Source organism: Acanthopagrus latus, chromosome 23 (assembly GCF_904848185.1).
Source record: "Acanthopagrus latus isolate v.2019 chromosome 23, fAcaLat1.1, whole genome shotgun sequence".
Lineage (NCBI taxonomy): Eukaryota > Metazoa > Chordata > Actinopteri > Spariformes > Sparidae > Acanthopagrus > Acanthopagrus latus.
In genome coordinates this window covers 22636085-22663207 of record NC_051061.1, presented here as the reverse complement: position 1 = coordinate 22663207, position 27123 = coordinate 22636085, and the positions used below count along the sequence as shown (strand labels likewise).

The window sequence follows — 27123 nt, the reverse complement described above, 5'->3', positions numbered from 1 at the left end:
CCATTATTTTCAAAATTGGGCAATTCAAATAAATTGATATGAAACAGAGAGAGTTGTAAATCAGAACAGGAGACACAGTCTTCACCTCGTCAAGGTGCAGAAGGTTGTTTCAGCTCAGTCCAAACACATCTTATCCGATATAAAACACACATTTCCTCGATGTCGAGTCATGATGTCGACTGAGTCTGAGCATCCTCTCCTCTGAAACTCTCGTTTTACTACTTATTTTATTACATACTTTATACTCTTTTCTGTAAATTCTCTCGATTCCAGTGCAGGAGCCTGTTCAAAGGCTACAATCTTCGACAAAACCGACTCGTTAACATGCTTGTTTTTGTCGCACTGCCTACGTTTCTTCAGCTCTCAGTGTTATGTGCTGGAAGCAGCGTCGCTATCGACGTCCCAGGAGTCTGAACAAACAAGTCTTCCTCCATGCCACCAGGAAACAGTTGATAAAATCACCTCATGCCTCTTTTTTACAAACAAACCCTCAGTAAGTGTCGTGCTGCCCCTCATCAGCCCGACGTCTCCTCCTCATGACTGAAGAGAGTTTAATAACTGAGGTAATAAAAAATAAAAAAAAAAAGGAGCTAAAGTGTTCGTCTGCATTCAGTCAGGCTGCAGCACAAAGAGATGGTGGAACTTCGATTTTTACTTTTTTTTACCAGCGCAAACAAAAGCTGTTTTCAAGCCAACAAGAATCCCCGACGGTGTCAGAGAGGAAACACCATCTGTGCACAACAATCGAGCCGGTGAGGACCTGCTGCAGCGCTCACAAAGACCGGCAGGATTACATTCAGAGTCTGTAATCACAACACACGGAGGGAAAACAGCGGAGGAAGAATCTGATTAACATTAGAAGTAGGAAGCGATAACAAGAAACAGTGTGAGAGGGGAAAAAAAGAGGTTAAATTAGCAGGTTGAAGAGATAGAGAATGAAGCGGTGGCCTGTTTTCATGGAGGGACAGAAGGATCGTACAACAGATCCGATTTCATCCCGTCCTGCACAGCCGGGCCTTTCTCCGACCCGGTCGGGCTGCACCCGCTATCATTCTGCTGTCGAGAAAAAACGCGTCAGCTCGTTTGTTTCTTTAAAATCAATTCGTAGTCGTCTTTGGCGACATCCGGCGAGTCGGACTGGATTTAATCCCAGCTGAGGTCTTGAAAGTTTATGTTCTGGAACAATATTCAGTCTGGTTCAGCACCACGAGATGGTTTTCTGCGTTTATTAAAAGTTTCCTGTTGCATCAGGAATGTGTTGGCTGATAACGGTTCCCGTATTTGTTTCTTTCTAAACAAACTGCAGAAAAAAAAGAAAAAAAAACTGGTAAGAAGAATATTTGAGCAGCTGGCTGTCTCCGTCTGCCTTCAGTTATTCAGACAGACAGGTGAAATATTTTGTTCTGCAATTTTCAGAAATGCCAGCCAAAAAAAAAAAAAAAAAACTACACATCAGAATTCAGCATCTGATTAGATGTCTGACAGATTTTTGTGTTTCTGGAATGAAAAACAAAGCGACCTGCTGCTTCTTCAAAAACAGGGTGAGGGGAGGAAAAAAAAGTATGAGGTTCAACTGAGAGACAGATTGAAGTCAAAATTACACAAAACACACACAAAATTAAAAATAAAAAATAAAAAAAATAATCAGGTTCTGCTCAAGTCCTCACATGAGCATCTAATAAAACCATCCAGCCAACAAACAGACACGGTGCCAAACATCCTGTCAGAATTTGGGCCAGACGTCTCTCAGGTTAATCTCTGGTTGATTAAATGGCTGCGTGGAGGTGAAAACCCTCTCAGGAACAGTTATTGCTGCCGTGTGGACTGACAGCTCGCTAACGATCTCAGCGGGGAAACTTGATGAGCTTTAAAAAACACCGTGACGCCGTGACGCCGTGATGCCGTCCCTCCGGTTCCACCTCGACTTCGATCTGTATCCTGAGTGTACGACCGGTCCACAGGGACGAACTGACCCGGATGTCATGTTCGCTGCTTGTTGTCAATAAAGTCTGATGAAGGTGAAGATTCCTCGTTTAAAGTGGACGTGCTCAGCTCGGAAAAGAGTTAATATGGTGTCGGCAAACTTTCTGATTTGATTCAGAGTCTTCCACTTATTACCCTAATACTCTTTAACTTGTTGCATCTAAAAGTCTGCGAGCAAAATTTTAAATATTCAGCTTTTTTTTCCCCCCGTGAAGCAGAACTACAACACTCTGACTACTTCTTCCTCGCATGAATTTGTTCAAGTATTCCCCTGCAGTCCCACTTCTGCCTGCATCGCAAGAATGTCGAGGACATTTTTCACTCATGAGTCAAGAGAAAGTTGGCGTCATACATCGCAGAGACACTGAAACCCCTGTGGGAGAGCTCTGCAGCTCCGGGCCGTATAAATAACCCTGACAAAGCAGCGCTGAGCTAACTTAAACGAGATTAATCTCAAACACCTGCGCTGGTCCTCGTTAGCGAGAGGAGCTGCAGCGCTGCTCCGTCCTGAGGCTGCTCGGGAAAACTGTGAGCTGATCCACAGAGGATGATCGAAAAATTAAGCAATCAGCCAAACGTGTCCAAAAAAAGAGTATTTTACACCCACAGTCAAGGAGGAGAGAACAAGAACAAGTTGCTTCAACCGTCTGAACTGTTGTGGTGACAAGAAATTGAAAATTAAACGTAAATAAATGTGAAAAGTTTGAACAAAATGCAGCTGAATCAGGTTCTTCTCAGCTGGAGGACAGGAAACCTTTCGATATGTCAGCCTTTGGACATCGATTGATTAATGTGTTTGCAAGGTTTTATCATGTTTATCGCTTGTTAGAGCTGCTTTCTTTAAGGGAGGTCTGTGGTTTTTGTTTCTGTAAGAGACCGCAGCAAATCGATGCGTCTAAACATTAAATCTCAGAAGAAAAGTTTGGATCAGCGATAAAAATGTCGTCACTGAAGCCCAAATGTTTACATACGACGACGACATCTGAATTTACATCTCTAAAAGTAAAGTTAACAGTTTACTAAATCTAACACGTCTCCACATCTGTGAAAATATAACTAATCTGGTTTTAAAAGGCACGTTTCTTTAGTCCCAGACAAACTACAACTGCCTCTTCAGGAGAACAACGAGGCGTTCTGCGTTCTTCGCTTGTTTTTTTTTTTTTTTTTATTCCACTCTGTTCTCAGAGCTTTTCACACCACTGCTTGACATTCAGACTGTCTGCTGGCACGAGAGAGAACAAAACAAAACGCAGGGAAAAAAAAAAAAAATCATGAATTAGTTATCTGCAAAAAAATGCCTCCAAATGCATCAAGGCATCGTCGATACAACCCACAACATGTAATTATTTCTGGCACACAAAGAAACATATTCATGTCTGCAACTGTTGTAGCAAAATCTGGATAGTGGGGAAAAAAAAAACTTAACGAGCCGAACACTCGGAGCCGTGTTGTGTTCAAGGCCCTGCAATTATCACGTAAAACATGAATATTTCTATTAACTGATAAAGCTCACGGTGAAATCCTTGAAAAGAAAAAGAAGCTGGGTTGAGAGGAAACTCGTCTGATCTCTGCTGCACACAAAGGTCATTTTGCCTTCCTCCTGTTGACACCTGGCTCTGTCAAAACAGCCGTGGATGCTTTTATATTCAAGGAGAGGACACGTGACTGTCCTTACACCTTCGCAGCCGACCGTGCGCAGATATCACAGACGTGGTTGGATGTGTGTTCATGCCTGGAATGACTCAGACTGGTTTTCGATTTCGCACAGTGTCTGATTTCTCTGTCGCAGCCTCCCGGTCTCCTCTCCTCCGAAGGATGAATTACGAAATGATAAAAGTGCGTTTTTTGGGGTTTTTTTTTCAGCATCCAATCTCCACAACACAATGCCGACGGCTCCAGTAATGAGGTCGTTATTATGCATATCACAGATATCAAGAGGAAAGAGCTTAAAAGCTTACACGTTTAATTGATTAAGGCGGGCAGGCAGCCGTGGAGTTTTATAACAAAGGAGGCTGTTTTTCTTAAAGGTTGTGGTATTTGAACCACATATTCAAAGAGTTCTAATTAAATATCACTATACTTTGACTTCTATTAATAATTGAATGTCATGCTGAAGTTCATCCTTGAACAGCAAACAGCTACTTTTTGTTCTATCGCCGTTTGATCGATGCAGCAGCAACACCGGGACACATTTGGGGCTTTTAACATAAATCTTTAAAGCTTTTTTGTGAAGGTGCATTAAGTTCCTCGCTCATTATGCCACAAACATAATGCTTCACAGGGGCAACACGCTTTAGATGGTTTTGGGTTTTTTTTGTCACACAGGTTCATGTGACAGTCAGAAAATCGTGATGCGTCGATGCAGTTTTCCACCTGAAGACTTGAAATCAAGTCAAACTTAAATCACAACAATACAGAGTGAGATTTGATTGTTGTGAGATTTAATTTGACTCCCTGAAGACTTGAAAGCAAAGTCCCAGGACCCGACTGGACAAGAAAACTGATTCAAAAGGACTTGATACTTGATTTGGACCTTACTGGACAGGACCTGGATTTGTCCTCAAGGATTTAAGACCTGATGAGACTTGCTCAAGGACTCAAGACGTGACCTGATCAGGACTTTGACTCTGGACATGATTTGAAGCTTGTCCACAAAACTTGACTCTAGTCAGGAAAATAGACTTGGACATGATTTGAAGCTTGTCCACAAAACTTGACTCTAGTCAGGAAAATAGACTTGGACATGAGATTTTACTCTATCTGGACTTTGTTGGACTTGTACTAAGGGACTTTAGACTTGACTTTACTTGGACTTTGTTTAGACTTGACTGGAAAGGACAGCACACAAACTTATAGTCAAGGACTTGAGACCTGGTTTGTAATTTGCTGGACAGGACTTGAGGTTTAACTTGGACTTGGGTGGACATGACTTCTGACTTGTCCTCAGGGGGTTTTAGACTTCACCTAGACTTATGGTTCGGTCTAAATGACTTGAGGCTTAACTCAAGATTTAAGACTTTTCCTTAAAAACTTGTGAGACAAAGGACTTGAGATGAAACTCGGTCTTTGTTGGACATGACGGGAGACTTGGCTAGACGTGACTTGAGAGGAGGTCTCACTACAAAAGACTCATATAAATATCAGCAATTCAGTTGCAAAACCTCAGTGTTGATGTTGTTTTATAACTGGCGGGACAGAAAACACAAGTAAAGTTTGATAAAAGAGAAACTGAATTCTTTACGACCTCTCGATGAGCAGAACCAGCGGCGTCAGATCCGCTCGGTGCTGTTGTGTAACTCTGCTGACCTGAAACACTTTGGACCAACAGGCTCTCTCTCTCCGTCACGTACGCAGTGTGTTCCCTCCACCTGAGCAGCAGCAGCAGCAGCAGCAGCAGCAGCAGCAGCAGCGTGTTGGAAGCCCCTCTGCTGCACTCTGCGGCGCGGTGTGACCTGGATGAGAGCTGGAGGATACTCATCTAATGTGGGGCAGCGCAGATTGCGTTGTATCCGCGGGGCCGAGCCGAGGAGAAACTTCAGGGACACTAACTGCTTAAAGCGGAGCGCTGGTAGAGATGGCCTACTCTCGTCGGCGCTCTGAGAGCCTCCGGTCTGCTCGGCTCGGCCTCTGGTCGGAAAGGCCACGAGGAAAATTAAGGAAGTGTAATTGATTCTTTGACTCCCCACTGATTACATCTCATCAGTCGTTGGCTCGAATATGAAAACAGTTTGGACGGAGGATGGAGGCAGCTGTTGTCTAACTTCACCCCTTTTGGCACCGATCACCATAAAACAAGCTTCAGTAGTTGATCTCGGTTCAAAAGTAGCTTTGTGCTTCACTTTTATTTCGGTCTCTGGAGGCCCGAACGGAGTTAAACGAGATTAATTTCCTCCACCTGTGTTGGTCCTCGTTAGCGAGAGTGCCTGCACGCGGCGCCAAGCCCGAGGCTGCTAATAACGAGAGCTGGAGTAAATCACACAAAGCTGTTCATTTGTTGGAATTAAAGGAGAAAGAGCAGGAAAACAACACTGTCAAAAAAAAAAAAAAAAAAAGTAATATAATTAGCTCTACAGCGCGGTAAACATCGATGCAAATATGTTTTAAAACAAAAAGCAGTGAAATTATCTCCACTGCAGTTTTCCCAACCTGCCTGACTTGGCTGCCGGTGTTTTTTTCTTGACGTCTTCATTAAAATAGTCCAAATAATTCCTGTTGATTCCGCTGGCAGACGGCATTAATCTGAAGTTAAACCTGTCTCCTAGGAGGATTTCATTTAAGCCACGATTTAGACCCGCAGTAACTCTTGATCTTCATTAAGGGAATCAGATCACATATTTTCCCGATTTAAGGATAAAAATCGAAGCTCTTCGGGGCGTTTCAGACGGATCCATGTTAGCACAGGCAGAAGATTGTGCAAATGTGGTCCGACAGAGTGTTTTAGCTGCTGTTAGTCGCTCCAACGAGCGCTTTTGTTTGAAACCACACAGCAAAAATTGAAATATCCTCCTATATCCGCCTTAATCCCTACACGAGTACACGATCGTTATCTACAAGACCCATCATAAACTTGACGCGATGGATCTGTCCGACTTCCCTCCGAAGTAATGCCTCTAACAAGAGCCGGCGGCGTGACAGCACGTCTCACACACTCTGCTGCAATGTCGCGCAAGTCAAGTGAAGCTCGGCCACGTCCGGAGACATCTTGTCGAGGAAACTGACCGCAGATTCCGGTCGGCGCCTCTGGGCTCGGCTGTTCCTCTCTCATGAACTAATGTAAGAGTGGTTGCACACTCGCTTCCTCGAGGCCGGATGCTGGTCTCTACCCCTCGGATCACAAGTTCAATTAATTTCACAGTTGGCGGCACCCACAGTCATTTCGCCGGGGCCTGTTGTCTGGAACTGGAGAGAAATGGGAAGACTATGATGCACCCCGAGCCTCTCACCCCCTCCTCCTCCTCCTCCTCCTCCTCCTCCTCCTTCGCCTCCATCCCTTCTCCGCCCATGAAGGCTCCAGTCGCCCGGAGCCACATGTGATCTGATACGGCCGCGGCTCTGCAGCACATTAAAGCTCACATCACGACGATAAGGGAGAGACAAGACGGCCGCATGCATCATTACTGCTCCATAAAGACATCGCTTTTCCATCTCATTCGACAGAACATTTCAGAATCGTACCATCTGAAAAACGCGGCTCGCTGAAGAGTTGAGTTAATTGACGGTCTGCAGATCGATCGTATCATCTGCTTGATGAGGTCTCGAATGCAAAAATAAAATATACCAGTAAGCTTTTTTCCAGACATGACCTGCAGTCAAACTCAGCTCCACACGGCTGAGTAAAAACGTACAACACCCTCCCCGGACGTTGGCTTTTCCATTTCACTGAGTCCAACTCCGACTTTTTTGTGATATGAGCTTTTTCAAATATTCTCAAACACAAACTTGGAGCAGCAGCACTCCAAAGGCCCCCAAAAACAAGTCAATACCACGGCCCTCGGATTGCATTTTATTTCTGACAATCATAAAAAAAAACAAAAAAGTATTCTGCAAGAATGGACTCACCCTGCGAACAGGAAACGATCCGCAGGTGTGGAGGAGAAGCACGGACGTACTGCCATCGATTTAAAGTCTAGACGGATGTATTTATTTTTGTTTGGAGCAGCAAAAGGAACACAAAGCCATCAAACAAAACTCTTTCTGTATGCAAAGTTTTTTTAAATATACGCACTTAAACAAACTGCAGTCACCGTCATTGGAGTTTTAACAGGCTGATAGAACGACGACAGTTTAATCAAGCGATGAGATAAAAGTGATCATTTGAGGGACACGTGCATGTGATTAACCAACGATAATGAGCCTGCTCACTCAGTTACAGCCAGTCTAATGCATTAATGATGCCAAACCAGAACCTACAACCTAACATGCTTCATCCTTCAGCACGTTCACATGACTGCAATAATCTGATAACTGGGAATAATCAAGGTTTTGATAATAATCTGATCTGATTGGAAAAAACCTGGTTTACGTGATTCAGTCAAGAGTACATGAAGTAAAACTGTTCTGTCCACCGTCCTGGTGTGGGATTTGTTTGGTTTGCAGAACATGCAAAGAAATACAACCAGTTTCTTTTAGGTTTTTACAAATGTGCCGATGAGAAAGAAAGAAAGAAAGAAAGAAAGAAAGAAAGAAAGAAAGAAAGAAAAATTTGCCTGTGTTCATCGGATTTCCTCATAATCCAATAAAGCGTATCACGTTATGTCGTCTAACGTGACGGCTTGAATAATCTGACAGCTCCATACATGAGATACTGATCAGTTTATTAGTGTGCATGTAAACAAAGCTGTCTTATGTAAAGTTTAAAGCCTCCATGCAAAGCGATTATGTGCGTCGCTGCACGATCAGCGGAGGCTGCGGGTGATATCAAGCAACGACAAATCAAATCAGGGCTTTAATGAAATCATAACGAATCAAAACACATTCGACTGTCTGTCTTTCAGTTTTTTCCGTGATGGAGTGATGAAGACAAAACAAAGTAGGCTGGTCTGAAAAACACAGTTTGTTAAAAGGTTTTAGATTAGATCCTGTTTGACCTTTCAAAGAACTCGGATCTGATGTTATAACTTCAGAACATGTGGACCTGCAGGATGAGGAGCACATTCAGCTCCACCGTGGAAAGTCTTGGGAGACAAACAGTCTCAATCTCTGAACAATAGAACAGGATTTAAAATGTCAAAAGTAATGACTGTCTGCGTTGTCCTGAAACTCTGCCACACAGACAAGCAAGCAAAGAGTATTTGCACACCAACCTTCACAGACTGCAGTCACAAAGTGCTTCACGTTCAACAAAAATCAAGCAAATTAAAATAAATACAAATTAAAATGTGCGATCAGTGAACTGGAGATGAAAGCTTCCTTGAACAGTTATTGCAAAATACTCACTGTGGAAATCATTTTTAACATGCTGCCAGCTGAAATCTGATTGGCCCATAAAATGTTGAATTTAAGCGTCTAATATAATTTTTCTTGCAGAGGAAACCAGTCGTCCGATACAACATCAGGCTTCTATTTCACATGTGCAGCACCTGGTTTAGAAAACGTCAATAAAAGTTGCATTTAGTCACATTTTTAAACCGATATTTAAATCTAAAGAGTTCAGCGGATTGGTGACAAATACCAGAATTTAGCACGAACACAAGAAAGTAGCAGAGTAGAGAATAAAAGTCTGCTGGGTTCTGAAAGGTCACTGTCTGGTGGACGAACCACCAGACAGTGACCTTCCAGAACCTGCCATAAATCGGACCATACCGTCTGTAGCTGCCGGGCCCAGATTCTGTAGAAACATCCGCTGACAGAAGATTTACATGATTATAAATGTCGACCTTCTTTACTGCGAGCCTCAGACTCGAGACTGACTTTGTTTCAAGGGTGACCTGGTTCCATTTCTGCTTTGCATACCTTTTTTACCCGCTGGCTGGGAGAAAAAAATGTAGATATGGCCTCAAAACTTCCTCAGCCTGCAGTCGCCCATGCATTCATTTTCTATACTGCTTATCTTATTCAATGCAGAAGCAGAAGCAGGATAACTAGGAATCTGGTCTCTAATCCACGTTACTGCACCTGCATTTGGGAAACCAGCCAGAGGAAAGATCAGAACCAGAGGCAAATTAAAATGTTGGCACTTTTAGGTTTCTGCCCTGAGTTGGCTTTCTTGTCTGGAGGAGGTGGAGATGGCTGCCAAGCAAGAGACAAGATGGCCTTTCAACATTTGTAAGTGAGAAACAACTGAATATCTCAAACAGAATACTTCTGGACGCTTACCAAGGATTTTAAGCCACGACGTGATGTTTTCCTAAACACAACCAAGTGTTTTTTTGTGCCCGAGCGTAAATGCAGCCATGTCACAACATACAACTGAACTTGTGTATCTTATATATCTGTGGCTTGCAGAAATGTACTCTGGCATTTGTCTTGGAAACCACCCAGCTGTCCTCCTGCTGCTCCAGGACCTTTTCGCACTGCGAGGCACCAGGCGGCTCACAACAAACACCCGACGCTGATGGCTCTCTGCAAACCGCACTGCACCCCGTGATGAATGGGAGCGAAAAGTGGGTAAATATTATAATGAACCATCATGCATTTCTGCAGGCACCCAGCTGGTGACGACTCTTAATGAGCGCTGTAGAAAAGTGGCCACACAGCTTGTTGAAACATCGCTGATGGATGTTTCACATTACGGGAGGGAAGAAAAGGTCCTCGTAAGGAAATCCAAACCTGGGAATTGAACCTGCCGCCCCCCCTCCGGCTCGCTCTCCTGTCTTTACCTCCGCCTCCCTGTGCCGCTCCGTCAGGGAGGGCAGGGCAGCCTGGTTGCTTTTCCAGGACGACACACAAGGGACGGTGCTAATCACAGGTTTATCACTGCGCCTCAGTCTGACTCCCAAGATTTAAGCCTGCAATCCCTGATCCTACTGCCACAGCATGCTGCTGCACGGATGCTGAATTTTTCACTCCAGCACAGGCGAGGTCTCCCCGCACGTCTGGGCTTTTTTTTTTTTTTTTTTAAAGAGCCAGATTTATGAATGAAGCCTGCTGTGCGTAGGAAGCATCACTGGAGCGACTGCAGGTCCGCCCGAAGGGTCAGGGGAATGTGGTGGGCGGCGGCTCCCGTTCACAGAGAACATTCAGAGGCAGTGACTAATGAAGCATTTAGAGGAGAAAAACTCGGTGTCGTCGACCTGCAGATGAGCCGCAGTTGTAATTTCGGATGTGTTTTTACATACAATTACCAGCCGCCGCTCGCAATTTGACAAGTAGCAGCAGCGCCGTGTGGAGAGGAGTGGGAGGTCTGATGTGGAACAAAATCACATCCCCACCCGACTGGGCTCTGATTTGTCTGCAGGCCGATGTTTCTGTCTCGCTGATGAGCTCATTGTGCCTTTTACCAAGTCCATTGTGTGATGAGTGTGAGTGTACTCTGCCTGTAGACGTGTGATCACTCCAGATTAGATTATTGTCTGTGTATAAACGCTGCAGTCGCTGTCCTGTAAAAACCATGAACCGATAGAAAAAAGGTACGTTTGTAGTGGAAGCTGCAGAAATAAGGAACGATTTTGAACCCGAATCGAGATGATTTCCTTGAAGAAGACTTGAAACTAGAGATTGAGACTATAAACACAGTTTTTTCCCATAAGCTTACATACAGTAACCACTAAATAAACTGTCAATACTTTATACTGTCATTGATTGTGTCACTGCCACTGCTAACACCCTGCTAAGCTAACACAAAGCTAGCAGCCGTCTTCTGTCTCGGTGTGATTGATTATCCAACGACTGCGTATGTTTAAAAGAACTGCTCTGTTTTCTCCTTGTGGGGAGTAACCTTTCCTTTAGTTTAGATTTAGGACGAAAACCTATGAATAAAATTGTAAGTGTGTGTGTGTGTGTGTGTGTGTGTGTGTGTGTGTGAGTGCCAGTACTCTGCATTTGTTTTCCAAATGAGGACGTCGTCCTTCGGCACTCAGTCGTTAACACTCTGCCTCGTCTCATCACACCAAGGCTTTTCTCCGTCCTTGGTTGTCAGCGGATTTTTTTCTTGAATTATTCTGTCTTTTTTCTCGCAGCTTCCCGGTTTGAATACAATCCCTCCTCGTCTTGAGGGAAGAATATTTTCCCTGTGATAGAAACAAGGCTGCTTCGGGAGGGGAGACGGCCTGCCTACTGTATCAGAGCTGACTCTTTGCATACCAATGCACGCCGTCCTCTTAAGCGTTGGTATTTGATTGTGGCCGGCGTGCTGACTGAAGCGTTTCCATGTCCGGCCCCGGCCTGTCCTTGCCCTCCAACCATAATAGATATTGACAGGTGCGGCGCAGATAGCGCTAATCTGCATCCTAACAGGATTTCCACATGTCTTTCTCATCGCGGCCGCATTCAATTCACAACTTTGTTATGCCGCTAATAGCATTTCACGGTGGCGCAGCCCGCGGCCTTCAGAGGGAACGATGCGAGAGCAGAGCCCGACTCGTGTGAGCCGAGGACGAGCAGGTGAACGGATGCTTCTTACACTCAGCAGACGGCACATTGTCCCGTTAACACAGATGACAGGAAGTGTATATCGCTAGAAAAGCAACGGTGAAAGATTTAATTAATGAACTGCGGGGGCTGAAAATGATATTTTGATCAAAAAATAAAGATGGGAAATCACAAAGTCGGAGGAAAAGGTCCAACAAAAAGCTTGTTCGAGGGCCTTCGCATCAACAGCTGCACAATGCATGCTGGTTAAATCTGACTCATGGGTAAATAATAACCTCACGAGACTCGAGGAGGTTGCAGTGTGTCGGTCCAGGCTCAACAGCTGCTGTATCGTCAAGCGACAGGTTATCACGAGCCAACATGGCTGCCAAACGGCCGACTGCAGCTCGAGTCGTAGTTTTTAAGCCAAACCGTGATGGTGTCAGTTGTGAGCACCACAAATGTTTGGATTTCAAAGTGGCAGCTCGTTCGTTAAAAAAAAACATTTTCACCCCGTTATGCTCTGCTGCCAGGTCCAGGTTCTGTTTTCCCACCACTTCCTATCACCTGACCTCCACATCCCCCTCGCACACCTGCTCTCCCAGTTCCCTGGTGTGTACCTCCCCGACAGCTCGTCTGTATCCCAGCTGTCACTTTCTTCCCTCTGTTGTGACCTTTTTTCCTGCCTGTTTTATTTTGGTCAGAACGTTTTTTTTCTGACTGTTATCAAACTGTTCTTTAAAACAAACTTCACCGTCTGTGTCTGACTCAGTCCACACGCTGTTTTACAGCAACACACAACTGTTACAGAGCAAATGTGATTAATATCTGTGTTTATTTTCCGTAGTTACTTCAGTTTTACAGCTCTGGCGTGCATCGCTTCATCTCGTCTTCACTTCCTTCTTGAATGCATGTAAAGCACTCTGAAACATCCTCGTGTGTGAACTGTGCAGTATAAATAAATGGGTTTTGCTTTTTACTGTTATGTTCTGTTTATGTTTTTAACACCGTCGGAGAGACGCTGGTTCAGTGGAGGGTAAAATGCAATCTCAACGCAATCTAACGCAACATCGGAAAAAACTGCAGCGTCAAAACATGAAGACGAGGACAGAACGCGGCGCTCAGGACACGAGAATCTCACGGATCAACACCGACGCCGCACAAACACACAATTTTAAGAAGGGGTTTTTATCAGTATTGGATCATAAATAAGTAAATGAAAAACGGACTGACCTATCACATCGAAGATAATCTGACACAAATATATACAGACAGATGTGTGGAAGCAGGACGAAGAGGCCGTGTATATATATTTCCAATTTGAGATAAAGAATGTTTCGAGGAGGCGCGTTAACGTCAGATATCGCAGGTTGACGTCAGGTTGGTGATTTCAGTGTATGAACACGCTCTACATGATGCATGAGGGGAGGCTGTGTGAGGGAGGTTATCTGCTCGCTGTCTCACTATTCACTCTCGGGGGGGAAGACTTGTGAGAGCGTGAGCTTCATCTGACCGGCCTAATCAGCTTCATTAGCCTCCCTATTTAACGGACATGAGAGATGAGGAGGGGAATCAATTCATATTGTGCTTTTGGCGGGCAGCAGATCGGAGCTATGTGAGAGCGACCGACTTCCTGCTGCTCTGAATCATGCACAGCGAGAAAGGAAGAGGAAATGACCAGTCGGGCGAACGCTGCGCCGACTTCAAATGACCTGATCAAAGACCGTCAGAGGCTCGACGCTGCGCGGAGACAGACGGAAAGGTTTTGGAGCTGAAATTGGATTTTCACACATATCAGGATAAAAGTCATACTTGTATTTGTTTTGAGTGTCGGGCATGTTGAACCTCGGGGGGGCGTCACATATAGAATGAGTCATAAAAATGGAGCTGAAACTCAAAATGATCCTCTAACGTCGAGGAGAAATGACTTGTGCCTCTGAGTGAACGTGCACACATCTTTTCCTGCAACTTGTGTCTTTTTTTTGCAGCATTTCTTGTGGAAATGTCAGTATTTCAGTGAAGAAATCAGACTTCCCTATCTGTGGTTATGATCCCTGTGTAGCTGCAGCTCCTTCTTTTCATTTCACAGCAGATTGCAGCCATTGTTTTTTAAATTGCTTACGGCCCCTTGGGACAAACTCCTGTATTTTAAAATATTTAGAGGGACGTCTCCCCCAAGAAATCTACATCTTCGGTTAAAAAACATAATCTACAGCGACATGTTGTTCATCAGGAATCAAATATCAACCGTCTGTCTCACCGCAGACAGGAAGGTCTTTCCTTCTCCGCTGATGGAGACAAGAACAGCAGGATGAACTCCTCCTAATGCCGGAGACTCTCCCTTTCAGTTCTGTTGCACCTCTGTCATTCCTAACTGGACTTTGGTACCGTGAGTCCAGAATAACTAGACACTTAACACACTGAGCAACAGCTGAAAACATCTGAGCACCTTTCAGAAGTGAAACATCTCATCACGGTTCTCAATCTCATTTTGCACAAATATTTTGCCAAAAACAATCTTATAAATATGATTTTGTTTCACTAAACCCGACGTCAGCATGGCTTTCCTGGCTGTTAAATATCCTCGACCCAAATCCGACCTCTGATTCATATTTCGTTCCTCTATCGGACGCTTAAAATGCAGCAAACTCATGCATTTATTCATCGAGTCTGAGAAGCAAACGTAATTCACTGTTTCTGGTAAACATCTTGGGATCGGTGGGGTTTAAGTTTTTGCTCAGAACAAATGTTTTTAATGGGTTTTTTCTCTTAAAGCTGGAATTTTTTAATGAAAATGTAATTCCAACTTTATGCAAATAAACCAATTAGGGTTGCAAAAAGTGTCTCATTTAACCTTGTTGTCACCTGCTTAATCTCAGCGGCTCACAAAAAGCCTCCTCGGCTCGAAAACCTGATGAATATTTTAGGCTCTCCTTGTTTTTGTTTCTCTCTTTTTTTTACCTTTGATGGGAAAAAAGAACTTCCTCTGTAGACACATCTGAGAGTTCGGAGTCGTGTCGTTTTGGTCAAAATGCTCAGCTTTACAAGATTGGTGTGCGTCGGGGGCTCGTTTCTGTCCCACGACACAAATCACCGGGATGAAAAAGTTTGCAGCTCAGTGACGGGAAGCTTCAGGGGCAAGAGAGCGAAGCTTCGCTCTCGTGTTGTCTTTGAGTCTCAGTCCTGTGAATGCTTTGATCGTCTCAAGACTTCCCACATCGCGGCTGCCATTTGTCTCTGGCGTTTTGTGTTGCACTGTATGAATGTGGCCGAATGTGAGATCAGCTGTGATGCAGCGCGGCTGAATGTGTGGAGGACGAACCCCTGTTAGGAACAAAACAACAGCAGCATCATTGTCCAGAGCACAGCGGGACTAACAAAGGCTTCTCTGCCTCGCCCATAGATTTCCTGCAGCTCTGCTTTTTGTCTCTGAATCTATTCAGGGACTGTTAATGGTTGAGGAAGATGTCAGGGTTTCCTTTCAGTTCAAGACTGAATGTGTCACAGCACGATGAAAGGAGCAGAAACATGACCTTTCTACCTACATGTGGTCTTAATAACCTTAATGCTTCTGCACGCCGGAGAACGAGAAGCTGTGACGCACGACTTGATTGAGATCCGTCTGTATTATTTGTGTTCAGAGTCAATGGGAGACGGATGGGGGGAAGGATTAAAGGTGCAGGCCGTGTCCACTGACGGAGGTGGCTCTCACTAAAATCACCAGGTAATTACATCAGTATTGGGGCTCATGGAGGTTAAGATGCCGACCATGAACCACAATTTACTCAGTTCTTCATTCTCCAACACTCTCGCCCTCATTTCTCTACTTTGCTGTCACAAAAAAATGCTCCAAAATAACAGAGAAAGATTCATCAGTTCTCTACAATACCTGCACATGGTTCGGGTTTTGGAAAGTAGTTGGGGTTGATAAACTCTAGATTAGGTTGGGTAACTAAATCGCTGGGTTGAGGTCAGGAAAAGGATAAATTCCTTCCTGCATCAGCGTTGGACACAAATAGGGCTGCAGCTAATCAACTAATCAATGTCATAAAACTGTGGAAAATGCTCATCACAATGTCCAAAATGGCGTCTTCGAATCACTTCTTTTGTCCAACCAACAGTCAAAAGACTCATTTTCTGTCATAAATGACAAAAAAAATCAGCAAATTTTCTCATTTAAGAAGCTGAAACCAGCATTTTTTTTCACATTTTAGCTGAAAAATAACGTTGATAATCGATTATAAAAACAGTCGACGATTAATTTTCTTTCGATCGACAAATTGTTGCAGCTCTGATCAGAATTTCGAACTCAAATCCTGAAGGATAGTTGGCTGTTAAATCGCACCACAACCTTGAATTAATGCACAAATGGAATTAAAAGGCATCTCAAGTTGCATTGTGGGTAATGTAGGCAGCAGGAACTGAAGGAAGGAAGAAGAACGTGTGGAATAAAAACTACGATGTGTCTCCGGTTCTGCTGTATCAGCTTTGATCATTTGTTTTTAAGGAGTCCTACAGAGTTACAGGAGTGCTGGACCAGTGGGCTGTTTTTTTTGGCAACAACAAACCCACCAACAGCTGATCAGAACGCTAAAAACATCATGAAGCTGCAACACGAACGAGAATCTAATCCTGAGTCCTCACACACTGAAACTCTGAAACTTCAGAGTGGATTTGAAGCAGCGAGCGAACACTCGATCCAGAACTTGACTCACCACCGCTCGATCATCTCGAATCGATATAAAGCATCATAGTGAGGTCGGTAAACATGAGTGTGCAGCATGCTGATGATGTCACATTACATGATTTATTGATCCGCCATTCTCAAGATCAAAGTTTTAAATTACGGCCCGCTGGAGTTCAGAGCCAGCCGCCCGCTTTAAAGACGGAGACATATAAGGACTCGGTAATGGAGGCAAACCGGGCAAGTGATACCTTCTTGGCACACGCCGACCGCCATCCATTTGCACTCACACTCGGCTACACAGCCGTGCACAGACTCACTGTAGGGCCTGGAGGGATTACAGCAGGGGGAGGTGGGAGCACTGCAGCAGCGCGTCCCAATAAGACAAGGTCACCTTAAGTGGATTGGGATGAGGAGGAGGAGGAGGAGGAGGAGGAGGAGGAGGAGGAGGGAGGACGATTCCCTCGGGATGAAAACAGGGAGCAACTCATGAAAAAGTAATTAAGCAGGATGCACATCAGTGGATGCCACAGGCGGAGACGGCAAGGAGAGCGACGAACGAGCCCCGAGGACGACGGGGAATGTTTGTACACAAAGATATCTGCGAGCCGATCGCTGAAACCAACAACACGCACAAATCGTTTAACCTCGGACGTCTGTGGGCGCACGGGGTTTGTTTTCAGAAGAGGAGCGAAAGCGATCAGTCAGATGTTTGTTTGCTGATTTGCTAATCGACTATTTTTGGTAATGACTGTTGGTCTCTCTATTTAAAGCATGAACGCACACCTTCAGAGACAAGCAGGAGACGCTACGGGTGAACTTGGACAAAGTCAGTCAAAGCCAAAGACATTTTCTCTGAATGACACGTTTGTTCATTTAATAAAGGATTGTTCCTTCAAGGTTGTTCCACACTTCTTTCTTAAATCCTAAACTGTCTATTCGACCACGATTGGCTTAAAAAACTCTGTGATGTCACAAATCATGCTCGTAAGCCCCGCCCCTTTTAAATCAGGCTTTCCAGTGAGCGCAGAGACAATTCACACTCGTGTTCGTGCAGGGTTTGACTCCTACTCGTCGCTCAAAGCTCAAACATTCACCTGCAGGAACAAGAAGACAAACACATGTTCTGACTGCAGGTCGACTTCCAATCAGCGCACAGCTCCCTCAGTCTGAACGTCTCCTCCGTGACAGTTGTTCGCCTCACCGTCAGACCGAACCCGCCGCGGTCCAGAGCTGTTAAATGGCCGCTTCACTACAAACAATCCATCAGAGGCGACGGAGACGGACAGACGGGGGGAGGGGAGCAGTGAACACACCGCTCTCCTCCGGCTCTCGCTCGTATCAGACATGAATCCATCTCGCAGCCTTGGCGGTGTCCTCACACACTCTGCCGTACCACATGAGTCAAACCCCGCGGAGCAGGTAGAACCGGCGCCGCTCAAGTGGATCCACACAGACCTCCGAGTGTCGTGTTACATCACAGACGCATGAATATTAATGACGGCGTTACTCGGAGCTTTGTTTAGCAGCTTGTTAGGCCTGACGTACACGCAGATCTGCACTGTGTGTACTGTTCCTGCACTACGATGCGCCCACGCAAACAATCCGATGTTTCACACGCCGGTGAGTTCGCGGTCGGTTCGTCGTTAGAGAGAGTGAGGAGATTTTCTAGGAATTACTGGAGATGTTTTCAACGTTCAACGTTTGAAATGTAAAGCGAGGCCGTGATTAAATGTGCCACAGTGTAAAAATACTCTCACCCACAGATTCAACTCATGAATACAAATATTTAACCAGCTAATAGCAACAGTTTGTAGAAATCATTAGTCTGATTCGCTGCTGCTAATCCGAGGAGGAAAAGAGAAGGGAGGTTAAAGAGAAAGAAGGAAAGAGAAAACTTAAAGAAGGGAGGGAAGGAAAAAGGGATAAAGTGAAGAAAAGAAGGAAGGGATGGAAAAGATGGAGGAAGCAATGCGAAGTAGGAGGAAAGGAAAGGATAAGGCAGAGGAAGGAAGGAAGAATGGAAGGATTAACACAAAGTAATGAAGGAAGGGACAAAGTGAAGTAAGGAGAGAAGGAAGGATAAAGCGAAAGTAGGAAGGATGGGACAAAGTCAAGGAAGGGAGGGAGGGATGGAGCAAAGGAAGGATGGAAAAGATGGAGGAAGCAATGGAAAGTAGGAGGAAAGGAAAGGATAAGGTAGAGGAAGGAAGGAAGGAAGGAAGGAAGGAAGGAAGGATTAAAGCAAACTGAGGAGGGAAGGGACAAAGTGAAGGAAGGATAAAGGAAAGGCAGGAAGGAAGGCTTAAGCAAAGGTAGGAAGGAAGCGATAATGTGAAGAGGAAAAATTGATAAAGGAAAGATGATATCAAAAAGAAAAGAAAGATAACAAAAGTAAGTTAGGAGGAAAATGAGAAGAAATGGAAAGAAGAGAGAAAGAAAAGAAGACAAGGAAGCCAAAGAGAAGAGAAGAAGGGATGAAGCCTAAAGGTGAAGATAAGACAGAAGGAAGCAAACAGAGTGGAAATTATAAATATTAAAAAGACAGAGAAGAACAGACGAGAGGGGAACGAATGAAGAAAACAAAACGGTGGAATATTATCTCGTTAATAAAAGCTCAAAGTCGTCCTCACATACAGCTGTGACCCGACGACCTGTGCACACGTGTCTGACTCCAGATGTTGTCTACAGATTTGAGGTGTGAGCTGTTTGTTCAGCAGTCGTTCAGGAAGCGGTGACACGCTGCACATCTGTCAGTCTGCTTCCTCCTGACAGCAGGTCTGCCGATGATGGCGGGGAGGCTGAGAGCTCGCCGACAGCCAGCTGTTAAACTGAGTCACGCAGGATGGAGGCTGACAGGACCTCCGCTTTGAAATGACAGCTGCCGCCATCAGGCCGCTGCAGAGCGTCTCCTAATAGGTGCAGCGAGAGGGTGACGGAGGGAGAACGGCGGGGAGGGACGCCGCCTCACACACCTTTAAGTGTTAGTGTTTGACTGAAGCTGATAACACACGTAGGTAGGTCATGTTCATGGACGAGACGATTGTCTTTAAAGTTTCTTTCACGTTGCATTTACGTTAAAACGCTTAACTGGGTTTGAACACAACTCAAGAAATGTCGACGCAGACGAGTTGTTCGTTTTAAACGATGTGTTTAAGTGACGGATCTTCTAACACGCAGTCAGTCCTCACTAACGCGTTAACAGCCCAAATCTCTCCGCCGCAAAGTGAAACAATGCAGAAGTGAGTCACAGTTCATGAGCGCTGACATGCTGTTCGCAACCTGCTGCTGACTGTTCGCCTCCAGGTGTTGTGTCAAAAGTTTAGTGTGTGTGTTTGTCTTTTTCCAAACGGCACATTTTGTGTTTGTTTAATTCTCAGAGTTGCTCAGCGCAGGGGAATGAAACACAGATATTTCGGTTGTGCCTCCTTCAGTGTGTCATGGTTGTTTCAGCTGAGTCACTCGTCACCAACAATGACTGTCAGTCGGTTCATTTCCAGCAGCAGAACCGGGACTTTTAACAAGAAAGATGTCCTCAGATTTACCCCTCGTGGAAAAGTCTCGTAAGGCCACTTGAAGGCAAAAGGGCGGCGGGGGAGGAAGGCAGTTCTGGAGAAAGATGGCTGACGAGTGAGTCTCATTCTCAGGTCGTCAAACACTGATGGCTGGGCGAGAATTTTGCGCCGGAAGCGACGACCTGGGAATGAAACTATCTCTCTCCGACAGAATCGCCTTCCCCGCCTTGAAACAGCCGCAGCGCCGGTTGTATGGAAGCGAGTGGTAGATGCACGGAGAGAAACACTAAAACCCAACATATCTACGGCGCGTGACACGCTTCAGAGACGAGGCTCGACGTAGATATGTTGGGTTTTAGTGTTTCATAGACTTCCACACAGCTGACGCGATGACCCTTCATCCTTCAATAAGTTCCTCGGTAATAACCAGGAAGTTAATGCTCTTTTCACCTTCAGCACTGATTTATTGGGTGCTTGTGTTCTCTCATAAGTTTATAGTGCTGTAGAGATCGCACACTGTCAAAGAGGAGGGTTCATTTTGGGTACGTTGGGTCGCCACTGGGGCAGTATCCTCTACGTTATAGCTGTTGTACCCTTCGTATTGTGTACTGTACCTTTAAAGAACCCAGTCCTGTATCTCTGCTGTCAATTTCAAGCCTTTAAAAAGGGTAAAATTAGAAAAAAAAAGATACATATATGTATATCTTTGGCCCTAAAAAGAGATATACAAAGCTTTTCCACTTTTGAGTCAATCCGAGGCGCTGATTTGCATTTCCATACACATTTTTGTGCTGATCCACTCCCAGGATGTTCGCTTTCGTGTCCACAGCGGCTCGTCTGACCACCACACAAGCTAAAAACTGTCATCAGTTAAAAGACACACCTTCGAGCAGGTAGCCCTGTTGTCATGACAATAGCAAATCCCTGCCGCGCTGGACTGACGTGCCGAGTCAAACCGAGTGGGAAAAAAAAAACAAAAAACAACCGTCACTGGTTTTCCTGGAGGTCCGATATTTAAGCCCATCACATTAGTGCAGATTGTACCTCGGACTCTTACTGTACTGCTGCTTCTGACAGCCGAGATTGATAAGACAAAAAGGAACAAGTTGGAAGAGAATCTCAGAAGTAATATCCTGTTCAATAGCAAACCCATCTCCACAGCGAGCGTCTCTCTATATCACAGAGTCTGTGAAATAAAGCTGTCAGGTCACAATCATCGGTTCAATAAAACACTCGGCCCGACACAAGACTTTCTTTTTTTTTTTTTTTTTTAACGGAGAAACACCTTTTTGTTCTCGACGCTCTCTGGATATTTATGTCACTTAGAACAGCAGCAGAACTTTATGAAGTAACTCGAGAGGAACAAACTGGATGTTTTCATGGACCTGAACTGAAACAGAAGTGTGGAGAAGCTGAACGAAAGTGACGTGTAGTTCAAAATAAAAATGACCCAAAGGAAGTCAGAACCAGGAAGTGATGTGCGGCTCGTGAACGATAACTCAAACGCTTCATATTAAGCATCTGAATCAACCTTTCACTTACCTTACAGACACCTAATGACACTCTCACCTGCCCGTCAACGTCTATAAACGTATATAAAACACATGTTGACAGTCCGGCAATCACTTTCATTCAAAACCACCAGTGGAAAATATTTTGGCTCATGAAAAACCACTAAACTGAAAAGAAATAAATAAATGAAATATTACGACTCTGGCATTCTGCAGACCGATGACGGCGCTGTGATTATCAGCCAAGTGCACTCGACTGGCTTCGTGTGTGTGTGTGTGTGTGTTTGTGTGTGTTTTCTTATCAGGTGCGAGCAGAGAGCCGGGGCGCGTGGCGAGGTGCAGAACATTCGCAGAACGTACCGTAGGAGATGGGGATGTCCAGATCGCCCTGCCAGGACATCTGCCCCGATTCGTCGATGGAGTGCTGCGCTGTAGAAACACAACAACAGACCTCTTGTTTACAGCTCGCTCTCTCGCCGACACTCATTCATTACAACTCCAAAGGAAAGACAATAGCGTGGGGGAAATCTACCGCCGTGCCATGCTGCACTCTTGGCACGCTGGCTGCCTACCAAGAGCGGAAGTGTTACTTTGTCATTGCAAAGAAGTGTGGATTTAATCATAGATAATAAAATGTGTGTGCGTGGACTTTACAGCGCAGAATGGCTTGAAGTGACATCTTCTTGCCAAAGTCCAACTTCCACTGAGCTGGAACAAAAGTCACACTCACACATTTGGCAGAGAGAGAAAGAGAGAGCGACAGCATGACACTTGGAGAGTGGACGGATGATTTATTATTCCGAACTGTGAAATGTGAAGAAAAAAAAAAAAAAAAAAAAGCTGATAATGAGGACGGACTTTACCTTTCAAGTGGCCGCGTCCGAGTGTCACAAAGCCGGAGGAGATGAAGTTGTGCATGTCCTGGCCTCCGCTGCGCATGTTTTCCTTCCCATAGTGACCTGGTGAGAGGAAGAAAAACAGGAAATAAATATTTCAGTGACATTACGGTGAAGAGACGTCGCAGATTTGTCCAGGATTGTCTCGCTTTCAAGTTTCAAGCTGGGTGTCTCGAGTCCCAACAAATATTTATAAAGCACTAAAATGTCCCAGCGTGATAACAATGACAATATTCTACTTGTGTCCTCACTCTATATGCAACCAAACACGATGATTTTTACTCAAAGGAAGAAGGAACATACTGTAACTGTTCAGTAACTGGACTTGTCATGTGCCGAATTTACAAGATGGCCCAGATAATTAAGAATTTGTCAGAGACAGAGTTTCACAAAGTTATAAAGGGTCTCCTAACCCGAGAACTCACTAGATTGAGTGATTTTACAAGGGAGTCTGGGCTATTTCCTTCAAGGAGCATACAGTATGTGCTTATGTCCTCTCTGACATTTTGCTCCCAGGATTGTTCATCCGTTTATTCAGGAGATATTTACTAAAGACTGTAAAAACTCTGCACGAACGGAATTTTTCATTGACCATCGGTGAGCAAGCTTGTGAGGTTTGTCGCAAACGGGACAATAAGTTCATTGTCTATCCAAAAAAACATATTTGTACCATTGGAACGTGTCTTATATCTGTCTTAAAAAGGTTCACAGCTTGGAACAACATGAAACTCTCCAGTTCACTACGACACCCAGGGTGCATTTCAGCAGGAAACATCCAACTATCTCGCTTTAAATCTGAAAGCTGAAGGCCTAATCTAATCTAATCTAATCCCTAAAACGATGGACAAGACCTGATTCCTCATCAACATAGTTGAGATAATTAAAACCGACCCTCTACTGTACGCTTGATACATGATCTGGGTTGTTGTGTGTTTGTAACAGAACGAGGAGATCCGCTTCCTGCCACGTTACGATCTACGATACTTCCTGCCATTTTAGAGTCTTCGCCCACGGTGGCCTCTCCGTTTTAAACGAATTCACTGCCAAATTTCAGCACTTTAAATGCTGCTGCGAGCCGGCCATAACGCCGAGCAGTGTCTGTACTCAATTCCCCCGTCATCGCCTGTCTTTTATAAAGCAGCGGCCGCCGATGACAAGAATACTAAACAGGGCTAAAATGGCATAACTGACAAAACTGAGTGTCAGGTGGGATCAGCTCGTCAATACGTGTTGCTTAAGGATGCCAGAGATGCAATCTGCAGGTTTCAGGGCATCAGCGTAACGTATCGGCCATTTATCAAACACTTCTTCTGTTTTCAGCACAGTCAGTGAAATATTTCATATAACTGGAAACACTTTGGCTCCCTCGGAGGCGAACGGACTGAGGTTTGATACACTTGATCTCAGATCGAAAGGCTCCTCCTTCCTCAAGGATGCCGGCACACCTCAGGCAGGTACAGACGTTTTTTGGGATTTTCTCTCCGTAATGCAGTTTGTGTTAACTCTACTCCGAAACAGTGCTGTAATTGAAGAGCGCACAAAGCACAAAGGAGCGAGACGAGCTGCCCGCTAGCACCCCGACAACATTCAATTGTCCTGTCAATCACAGACCAGTCTCGCAGCGAAACTGAAGAATGTAGAATCGACAAAATAAAAGAGGAAAACAACGATAAAATCCAGAAACTGGAGAGTTTATCAAACCTCCTCCTTGTTTCTCTGGTTTTGTTTTTTTTCTCCGTGAGTCTCCATTAACTCGTGAACGGCTAAATGCCTCTTTCTCCGAGGAGCCACTTCAAAGTCAATAACATCACTCAGACCTTTGGGCCTCTGGAAGCCGAGATCAAACAGCATTTCAAATTATCATAATGAGAAGAAACACCTGGGACCGGTTCGGCCCGGTCTTCATCACGCCGAAGGTTTGGCACTGGAGCTTCAGGCAGCACAGCTCGTTTGTTTCTTATTAACAAACCCAGAGGATGACTACACACCGATTACTGACGCACTCTGACCATCTGTTAATTTGGGAGACCTTTAAAGAAATCAGAATAATTCACACATTTCGCAGAACCTAATGATTTTTCTTTAAAAAAAAAAAGCAGGCATGTATGCGGTGTCTCTGAGGGTGATTCATAACCTCCACATGCTCCAAGGACGGCACCGTGGAGCTGAAATCAGGTAGCCGGGGATGCTGACCGTGATATAAATTGCTCCCATGTGGCTGCACAAACATACATCCCCCCCGTATTATCTCTGAGAATGGTCTTTAAAATTGCCTCATCTACACCGCATAATGAAACAAGGTCTAACCTTTCTGTTAAAAAGGTTTTCAGCGTGAATGAAGGATGACGGGGGGGGGGGAGGTTCATGTTGGAGATAAAAAGTCAAACTTGGTGATGGAAAAAAAAAAAAACCCTGAAAAAGTAACATCTGAATTGGCCTTTTGGGGGAAAGTGAACAGTCATCAAATTAGTGACTCAGTTCTGCACTCCAGTCATGCAGCACAGGAGCTGATGTCACAGAGGGTCACGGATCAACACATGTTTGTCTTAACTGACTGAGTGCTGTTAACCAGGAGGTAGAGCGGGTCGTCCTAGTCATGGGAAGGTCGCTGGTTTGAGTCCCTGTAGGTCTAATAACTACTTTTCCTTTGGCTTTCAGCCACATTTGACGGTCTTCATGAGCAGACAGAATGGTTTGTATAAACTTTGGTCTGGAGCTGATGCTCGTGCTGGTCTCCTCCATTCTTAGTCGCGAATAGTTTGACATTTTGGGAAACAAAATGCTTCACGTTCTTGCCCCAAACAAGCTGATTGATTCTGTTTGTTCTGCATCCTGCTAGCTTAGCCCTCCTAGCTCTGTCCACCTCCCTGCATCTGACTCCTGATTGATTTACGTATTGAATCCAGTATACAGACATTGTAAGCTAGTTAGCAACAGATGCATCAGCTGTTATTTGTAGAAATGTGTCTGAGAGTTTGCGTTCAGCTCGGCCTCTGACTCGACACACAACTAACCATAAACTCTGGTTCTTTTCCTACTTTATCCCCTCGTCTTTGCATTTTCTCGAAGCATCCATAAATCCCAGAGATTCACACAAACGGCTCCCATATTGTAAATTTACGCCACGATGGGTCAAACTGATGTTGTCTTGTCCATATGAAATTGTGCCTCCTGTAATATGCGCTTCATATTCTAACTGACGCTCACCTACATACAGGTTATACATTAAAACATGAAACTCATTGTGCGTTTTGTGTGCGCCAGTTTGTGGGATGCAAGCAGTGACTTTCCTTCGTCTCCGCTGGTTGCCTGGCAACCTCACTGTAATGACAAGAGTCTTAGACGTGAGTCAGTTAAACAGACGACAGAAGAGAAGACAGTGTGTTCATTAGGGAGCTAGAGTTGGATGACGCAACCTGGCCGACTGCACCCAGCTTGTTTTTACTCGCAAGGCTAAGCTAAGCTAACTGGCTTCTGTCTGTTGGGGTTCATAAACCCCTTTCACACTTAAGTCCTGGTAAATTACTGGGATGACCTTTAACTATTCACACATGCCGGAATAGACGGTCCAGGTGAACGTGGTACTTTAACATCATAAAAACCAAAAAGAAGAAGAAGATGGGGGACGTTTCTGTATCATTTTATTTCCGGAACACTGATCTTCTTATCTTTTCCCGACTTGCCTGAAACTATTCTCGGATGCGACACAGTAATATTTAAAAAGTTGCAATAAAAGTTCTTCCAATTCTGTGGAAACAGTTTGTGTTTATCCTTCTACTTTTCCGCTGGCCTGCACAGTGACCTCAACCGAATCCATCACCTCTGGGATGAACTGGAAGGCCGGCTGCGAGCCGGAGCTTACCTCCCCCCCCAGAGCCAGCTCTTATCTCCCGACATCACTGCTGGACCTCGCTAATGCTGTTGTGGTTGAGAAAGAGAGCGAATCCCTGCAGTCGGGTCCCAAACATTATGGTGGAGGGTTTCAATTCTGTTGTGTAAAAATGTTGTGTTAGCGTCAAAGACGTGATGGGGGGAATTTAACGGCTTTCAGCTGAATGAACGCTCACAAACAGTCTCTAATTGTTCCTCTGCAGGCAGACTGAGGCATCCAAACTCATTACCATCAGCAGCACGACGTCATCCTCTGAAAATATCACTCCGAAATTGCTCTCATACTGAACTTCTGCATGCTTTTTGAAAAAGTCCAAATGAACGCGGCTGCTGTGAGTGTCCTACAGAGATGATTCCCGTTCTTTTTTTTTCTGAAAAAAGCTTGGAAGACATTTGTCGCCTATTTTTTCTTTTTTTCTTTGCAGCGCTGTGGAAACTTCTCCGAGCACAAAATGAGAGAAGAGAAGTGAACTCTGGGAAATTGAAGTGATAATGCCTCACTGCAGGACAATTCTGGAGAGTGCTATCCTCGCCGCGGCATCACATGTGGGTATAATATCTCCTCCGGGTGATCGAGTGGGACGACTTCACATCATATACTGCTGATGTTTTCAGTCCAAATCCGGGAATCCACC

At 44.8% G+C, this 27123-nt stretch overlaps 1 protein-coding gene across 3 annotated transcripts in view; it reads right to left on the bottom strand.

Moving 5' to 3' along the window:
• The window catches only part of LOC119013299 (protein shisa-6), a 77219-nt gene that overhangs the window by 37310 nt on the left and 12786 nt on the right, over positions 1–27123 (bottom strand). For all 3 annotated transcript variants that reach the window (XM_037087690.1, XM_037087691.1, XM_037087692.1), the window contains exons 4-5: positions 22565–22660; positions 22062–22130 (exon numbers count right to left, since the gene is read on the bottom strand). In XM_037087690.1, the coding sequence (XP_036943585.1) occupies positions 22062–22130; positions 22565–22660 (165 nt within the window). The remainder of the gene's footprint in view (positions 1–22061; positions 22131–22564; positions 22661–27123) is intronic.